The sequence below is a fragment of the Magnolia sinica genome, chromosome 3 (genome assembly GCF_029962835.1).
Source record: "Magnolia sinica isolate HGM2019 chromosome 3, MsV1, whole genome shotgun sequence".
NCBI classification, from domain to species: domain Eukaryota; kingdom Viridiplantae; phylum Streptophyta; class Magnoliopsida; order Magnoliales; family Magnoliaceae; genus Magnolia; species Magnolia sinica.
This window is the reverse complement of record NC_080575.1, coordinates 1,889,181-1,896,756: the sequence shown is the minus strand read 5'-3', so window position 1 is coordinate 1,896,756 and position 7,576 is coordinate 1,889,181. Positions and strand designations below refer to the sequence as shown.

The following is a 7,576-nucleotide window of genomic DNA, read 5'->3' as shown; positions in this document are numbered from 1 at the left end:
GATTTTCAAAATACATCACTACGAATTCGATAGAGCTTAGATCTTGCATGCACTTTCTACAGCAGCCGTCGTAGGGGATTCCGGGGCGGGTAAAGGTTGGGACCGGTTGCATACACCTCAGGAGATGCAATCAGCTGTGTGCCTAGGCAGGTCTCAAGCTACCTGGTGGGTCTCGTTTGATGAGCGGCTTGGATCCCGAACATGTCTGTCCCATCGCCACGTGTGATGGGGAATGAGGAAAACGCTAGCGGCTAGATTCCACTTCCTCAAGAAGTATTATAGAGTGATTGGTTTATTACTGGTCAGTCATTTCGTGCAGGTGGACCGGAGAATGATCATGTGAGTTTTATCCATTGAGTTGTGTGGAGCCCACTTGTGATGTTTACATAGAATCCAAACCGTACATTAGGTACGCCTCCTTATGATCACTGTACACACCAATAACCATCCCTATCAAAAACTCAGGTGGGACACACCACAGAAAGCAATGTACAATCACGGTTAAAACCTATATATTCACTTATTTTTCGCCTATCTAAATTTTGGAATGGCTTGAGTTTGGGTGCGTCCCTTCATCCTGGTGGGACACACATGATGATTGGGTTGGATGACATTAAAAAATCACTGTAGACCCCACATTCAATATGGGAGCTTCTATAACTGTTGCTACCTTTGGTGTGGCCTACCTGAGTGATGGATAAGACTGGACTTTTTTCCCATGTTCATAACATTGGGAGGCACATCTAATGGACGGATTGGATGGAACTCACACATCATGGTGGACCCCTCATTGCTCGAACGTATGGTAATTTCCCTCCCTTGGAATGCATGTGATCATTGGTGGACCTCATCTAACGGTCAGGTCTTTCACTCCAGTCGTTCGTTCAAATCGTCTACGGAGCAGTACCGTTTTGGGTACAATGCGGTGTACCTGCCCTTTTCCCGCTAAAGCTCTTTAACGTACTTTCATCGGCTGCCACCGTTTTTAGAAGGAAAGAAATCAAAAGCTCTGCTTATTCAAGCCTCTCTCTCTCTCTCTCTCTCTCTCTCTCTCTCTCTCAGGGTAAATTTGGAGAGAATACAGGAAGAAAATCAGAAGATTTCTGGAGTCTTTGATTCGATCTAGAAATGGGTTTTCGTCCTTCTGCTGAGATCATCAATGGGTGGTCTGAGATCTTGGTTTTAAGCTCCCGATCCATTCAATCAAAGGTAAGATTTTTATCGTTTTGAGAGGATTAGAAACCGATTAGGTTTATGCGTTCGGGTTCTTTTTTTTTTCGCATTTCCGTGGTATTCTCAGACGGTTAATTTAAAAATCCGTGTCTATCACTGATAGGATTTTTGGGAATTTTCGAGATTCTTATGACAATTGCAGTGATGGGTTTTCGCCGTTCTGATGATTGATTTCATGGTTTTGGTGTTTAATCTTCTGAGATTCCATCGTAGATCGGGAGATTACTGTCATTGGTTTAAGTTCTTCACCTTTCAATCTTTCTGAGAATTACAATCATTTCCATGAAATCTCTATGTTTCTCTTCTTCTCAGTATTCAAAAGGGATCAAAGCAACTGGCAAACCCCATTTCGATAAAATCTGATTTTTTTTTCTCAGTAGTAAATAGTCCAAAAATCGAAATGAAGTGATGGGTTTTTGCTGTTTATAGGATCAAAGCTTCGGATTATTTGAATCCTACAGAACCATTTTGTTCTCAAAGCTACGATTTTTTTTTTCTTTTTTCTTTTTTCCTCTCATCTCCAGAGAAGTTGAAAACGAGCCGTGCGATCAAAGCACATCTTTTTGCCATTTAGATAGAAATCAAAAACCCAAATTGCAGAATGCTGAGGCAGAATCGTGATCTCGAAAGTTTGATCGGCTGCAAGATCCGAAAACGCGGCTGCTCATCTTCGTCGTCCACATCATCAGTGCTGCAGAATTACCGTTTCAAACGGGCTGTTTTGGTCAGGAAGAGAGGAGGATCGAGCACTCCGTGGAAGATGGGCTCCAGATCACCATCTTCGATGGTGGGCATCCCCAAAACTCCGAGATGCCCTCCATCGCACACCAGCAGTAGAGCAAAGCAAGCTCCGGTTTCTGCCCGGAAGCTTGCTGCCACCTTGTGGGGATTGAATGAGGTCCCATCGCCGCGAGTGAAGGAGGATTTACAGGAGAGAAGAGATTTTGAGAATGAGATGAGACGGAGAGACCACATTGCAAGGTCTACTCGATCAGGTTCTCTCCCTCCACATTTGTCCGATCCGTCGCATAGCCCCAGCTCAGAGGTGGATTTCTCTTCTTGAATGATCTTTTTGATGATTTTGGGTTAAAGGTTTGCAAATGTTTGAATTCATTTTCATTCGATGATAGAATGCTGAGCTGCTTCAGTTTGCTTCTCCTTGGCTGCATTTGGATATACAAGCGAAATTTATTGTGAACGATAATGATCTTTTGAGGATTCACAATAAGGAAGTAGCCCTGAAATTGCATTTGGGTTTCTTTCAATTCCAGCTTGAAAGTAACATAATTGCTGTTTGGAGCCAATGCCGTCAATATGAATGTCAAAGAAATTATAATTTTGTCATTCCACTTTATTGCAATTCAGCTCACTTGCATATCCAAACACGATCTATGTTGCTCATGCAATAGATGTTATTGAAATTCTTTGTTTTGTCTCTTTCTCGATTTTGTAGAGGGTGGACCGTTCAGGAACCGGTAGTGTTAGGAGAAGAATGTCAATAATCTCTCAGAAAATTAGGCTGAATGAGCGGATTGGTGGAGGTCTCGATTCTCCAAGCAATGCTAGTTTAATGGAGGTATCTCAGATTCTACTCTTTTCAATCCCTTTTTTAAGTCCTTATTCTTAATTTGAATTTGATTTTTCAATGTGAATGTGATCTTTATTGGTTTCTTTGATGTGATGATTTTGGATAATTCTGGTTATTATATGGTCTAACTGCTTGTAGATACCATCTAGAGAATGTAAAACTTGAAATCTGAACAGTACAGATTGAAAATTTCAAGCTCACCTCAGATTTCCGATGATATGTGTGTTTGCATGCTCTATTGAACTGAATTGAAATTCATTCAATTCAGTGTAGAGGAAATGACCGAAGTGTGGGAGGCACAATTTTAGTTCCGAATGGCAACCAAACACATTATCACAATTCCTTGTGTTTCAAGTTGGAAATGGAATTGTTGTAATTGCAATTTGGGAACAAGAACTTCATAATGACTTTGTCATTTGCTCTTATTGGATTAATTATTGCAATTCAATTGAATTTGGACATTCTAACACAGCCTTAATGTCTTTGCGAATAAATTCTTTTGCTGTCTTCTCATATATGCTGCACGGATTTGATCTGAATAGATGAGAAAACATTTGTTTCTTTTAGAAATTGTGTGATTCAATCAATTTTTTTATCCAAGAAATTTTCACACACGGTCCTGTTACAAAGTACTGAATACACTGTTCACTTGCAGATTGAAACACGTTCGCGTGGTCCTACTCCTGCAGGCTCCATTGTCGGACCCAAGAACCGTTTAAAGGATGTTAGTAACAGTTTGACAACATCCAAAGAGCTCTTGAAAATACTTGATCGCATCTGGAGTGTTGAAGAGCAGCATTCATCAAGCATGTCCCTTGTTTCGGCCCTTCACGCTGAGCTCCAGCGGGCCCACATGCAGGTCGATCAGCTAATCCAAGAACAAAGGTCCAACCGGGGTGAATTCAATCACTTGATGAAACAGTTTGCAGAAGAGAAGACTGCATGGCAAACCAAGGAGAAAGAAAAAATCAATGGCGCCATTCGATCCATAGTTGGAGACTTGGAAATCGAGAAGAAGCTGAGGAGACGAGCTGAGTGTTTGAATTTGAAGCTTGGGAGAGAGTTAGCTGAAACAAAGAACACTCTGTCGAATGCCATCAAAGAACTCGAGAGCGAGAAAAGAGCAAGAGAGAGAGTCGAACGAGTTTGTGATGGATTAGCGAAGGGAATTGGAGAGGACAAGGCAGTAGTAGAAACACTGAAGAGAGAGTCTTTGAAGATTCGAGAAGAGATGGAGAAGGAGAGGGAAATGCTTCAGCTCACGGACATACGAAGAGAGGAAAGAGCACCAATGAAGCTCTCAGAAGCTAAGTTTCAGTATGAAGAGAAAAACCCAGCTGTTGATAAGCAAAGGAATGAGCTCGAAGCATTCTTGAAGCTGCAAAGGACGAAGGAAACGAGAAGCGGGTATAGAAATCATGAGGGTTTGGAGGTTGGGGATGAATGGAAGGTAAGCCGTCTGAGCAAAACACGTTTGGGTGCCGATTGCATTACAGAAGGAGAGGGAGACGGAATAGTAGAAGATGGAGAAGAGGTAGAAGATTCGCCAAATGAAAGTGATCTGCATTCGATTGAATTGAATATGGATAACAACAGGAAAAGCTGCAAATGGAGGTATGCTACTGGCGCATCAAGAGAAGATGGAAAGAGAGCTTCTGTTGATGAGGAAATAAGGAGGAAATCAATATCTGAGAAAGTTCCAACGAGAAGCAGCATCTCTAACGATAGAAGCTTGGTGGAAGGAATTGAGTGGGCCTTCGGTATCGAAAATCGCTCACGTCGGAGTGGTGGGACCAATCGACAAAGATTGTCTGAGAGCAGTGGTCTTCTTCAGAGGCAGATTCCGAAGAAAGATTACAGTGATGAAGTGGGGAGACATGAGTCTATGAAGGGTCTCAGAGACCACATACTCTCCAGTTCGAGGATTGGATTTGCCCAAGGTTTTGCTAGTCCAACGAGGCAGTGGGACCAACGGTGGCCGACTCAAGATGATGTGGTTGCAGCACGTGAACGATCGGTCGGAGAGTCGGTGAAAGGGAGCCGAGAGAATGGTTTGGAGGCAAGATTAGCAGAAGCCAAACGACAACCCAAAGCTCGAGAAGTAAGAAATTGCAGATAAGTCTCATAAGAGTATGGATTGTTCAGCCATGTTCATTTGCCTTCGTTTTATTTCAGTCTGATTCCTTCAGTGGCCTAGATTTCTATTGAATCAATGTTCAAAAGACTCACTGACTCTAGAGTTTTGCAAGAAGGATGCGAATCAGATTTTCTCAAATATACAACATCTGAACATTTCATCTAATCGGCACATTATTGGTGGGCCACAGAAGCAGACTGTTTGGATGATCCTAACTGCTCTAACGGAGGACTTTGTCTATTGAAAGCAAAACACTCAGTTCTTTCTCAACTGTTCCTTTTTTGGGTCCTCAAAAAACTTTTTCTGTTGGAGGTTAGGATCATCGAATGGGGATGATTTTTGGGGTATGGCCCCTCTATGATGAGACCCACCAAATGAGCGGTTCGAGATGTCATACATTTGTGTGAATGTCCTTACATACTGCCTGTAGTATTTGCAAATGAGATTAGTAGTGCTTGAGGTTTTGCTTGTTCAAACATTTAGGCTGTGTTGGGGTGCCTGAGTTAATTGAATTGCGAAAATTCAGTTTAATCAATAGGAAATACCAGAAAGTAATGATGGTTTCTAGCATTCGTAATGATGGTTTCTGGCATTCGTAGTGAAACAGAAGCCACACTCAAATTGCATTCGCTGCTTCCAAGTCCAGCTTGAAAATAATGTAATCGCAAAGTCCAAATGCTCAATATAAATGCTTAAGAAGGAAAATGTGCAATCCGGTTATTTCCACTTTATTATAATAGCAATTGCGATTCGATTGGATAGTGCACCCAAACACACCCTTTGGTATTACTGTGCATTAGATATGGTTCAAGTACCAAATTTTTATTTCATATGTTTACATTCCCAACCGTATTATGAGAAATTCTTTGTTGAAGGAGGCCTTGTACCATTGAAGAAAATGATTTTATACCAGAATAACTCACTAACTTGACTCTGTCGAGCTGTTCACTTCTGAGTTGATTCAGACACAAAAGTGCTCTTCAAGTTTCTTGTTCAGATCATGGTCATAGCTGGCGAAAGTTAAGACAACTTGATTCAATACATTGATGACTGCCAGGGTGGATTGCCTGAGACCCATGGGGCCCACTGATATTCATGAGAAATCCACCTCATCCATCAATTTTGTCATGTCATGTTCGGACATAAGACCAAAATTGAGGCAGATCCAAAACTCAAGTGGGCCACACGACAGAAAGCAATGGGGATTTAACACCCGACAATGAAACATTCATGGGCGCACAGAAGTTGCATCAGGCTAATATTTTTGTGTTTTTAAGTTCATACAAGAGGGAATGACCTTATGAACAATTTGGATGGCGTATATACATTAAGGTGGACCCTGAGAAGGTTTCAATGGTAGGCATTTCCCTCCCCACTTTTTCCTCTGGTGCAGCCAACTTGAGTTTTGGATCCACCTCATTTGTGGGTTCATGTCGATCAATTTGTCACAAAGACCACAGTGGGCCCCACCTAGCTTCGGACCCAGGAACTTCTTGTGGTCAGGGTCGCAGGCAATCCACCTCTCACCCAATGGACTGAGGGGATCTTGAAACTCATAGGCTAACTTAGTTAAGTGCTTGATAACTTGGGAAGCATGATTACAGCTTCAGCTAGTTACGCATTGGAAAGCCTGATTGAGTGCTGACTGAGTTTCGAGTCGACTCACCATATTCTGATTCAGAGTTCCCTGTTTGAGGCCATGCCTCGCTCCAAAACAGCACAAGGTAAGCACACTTGGGCATCAAACTGAAGAAGTCGCCCGGTGGCGCGCATGTAGCTTAAGTTCGACTGTCGTGGGTCCCATTTTGGACTGATCATGAGCCAGAATTCACAGTGAGATTTGATCGTAACCAGCCAATCACTAGAAATCTAATGGACAATAATCAATGGTCCGAATTCAGCAAACAGACGTGGATCATCCGACCGATCTAATCGGAGCTATGCACTTGAATGAGATTTGGTGATACATGCATGCCACATTTATGGTAGACTAGTGCACCAGCATGGTTGTGCATACTCTGCCAATCTATAGTAATCATGTGCCATTTTCCCTTTTTCAAGTGGGTGGGTGGATTTTGGCATGAGAAAAAGGTGGTGATTGCACATGCTTCCTCTCATTCATTGAATCTTAGATTTCAAGGAATATGATGGAATTTCCTTGGATGTGCATACAACCACATGCAATCATTAAAATAAAACAAAAGAGGTTGCATGGATGTTCCAAGGATCTGATAATATCATTAGGAAGAATGTAATAAGCTTTCTCCCAAAATACAGTGCATTTTAGAAACGAGGAACTCAGACTTGAATCAGCTGATCTATGAATCAAAACTCAAAGAATTCAACCCGCTGACCAGATCTAATATTGTACCTATTTGCTAAGTTTAATTAATTGTTAGTGGAAGATGAAAGAGGAAGAAATAAATCAGCACTATCACATATTATTTGAAGATAAATAAAAATAAATTAAAGACAGTTTTCAATTTTTTGTAATATAAATCCTTTAATATAAGAAAATAAGTAATCATTGTTTTACAAATATAAGATTTTTAGTTTGTCCAACAAAAATTCTAAAACTAAAATCCATGGCTCATGGAAATAGTTATCTGGTATTATTT

The 7,576-nt window shown here is 41.4% G+C and overlaps 1 protein-coding gene across 2 annotated transcripts; it reads left to right on the top strand.

Moving 5' to 3' along the window:
* The first annotated feature begins 1,020 nt into the window (after positions 1-1,020).
* On the top strand, positions 1,021-5,084 carry LOC131239247 (uncharacterized protein At5g41620-like). Of its 2 annotated transcripts, XM_058236852.1 has the most exons (4): positions 1,021-1,209; positions 1,758-2,278; positions 2,687-2,809; positions 3,477-5,084. In XM_058236852.1, the coding sequence occupies exons 2-4, from the start codon at positions 1,835-1,837 to the stop codon at positions 4,938-4,940; spliced, it is 2,031 nt and encodes a 676-aa protein (XP_058092835.1). In that variant the 5' UTR covers positions 1,021-1,209; positions 1,758-1,834; the 3' UTR covers positions 4,941-5,084. The 2 variants fall into 2 exon arrangements, with proteins under 2 accessions (XP_058092835.1, XP_058092836.1); XM_058236853.1 differs by lacking the exon at positions 1,021-1,209 and having other exon boundaries at positions 1,743-2,278.
* Positions 5,085-7,576: the final 2,492 nt, after the last annotated feature.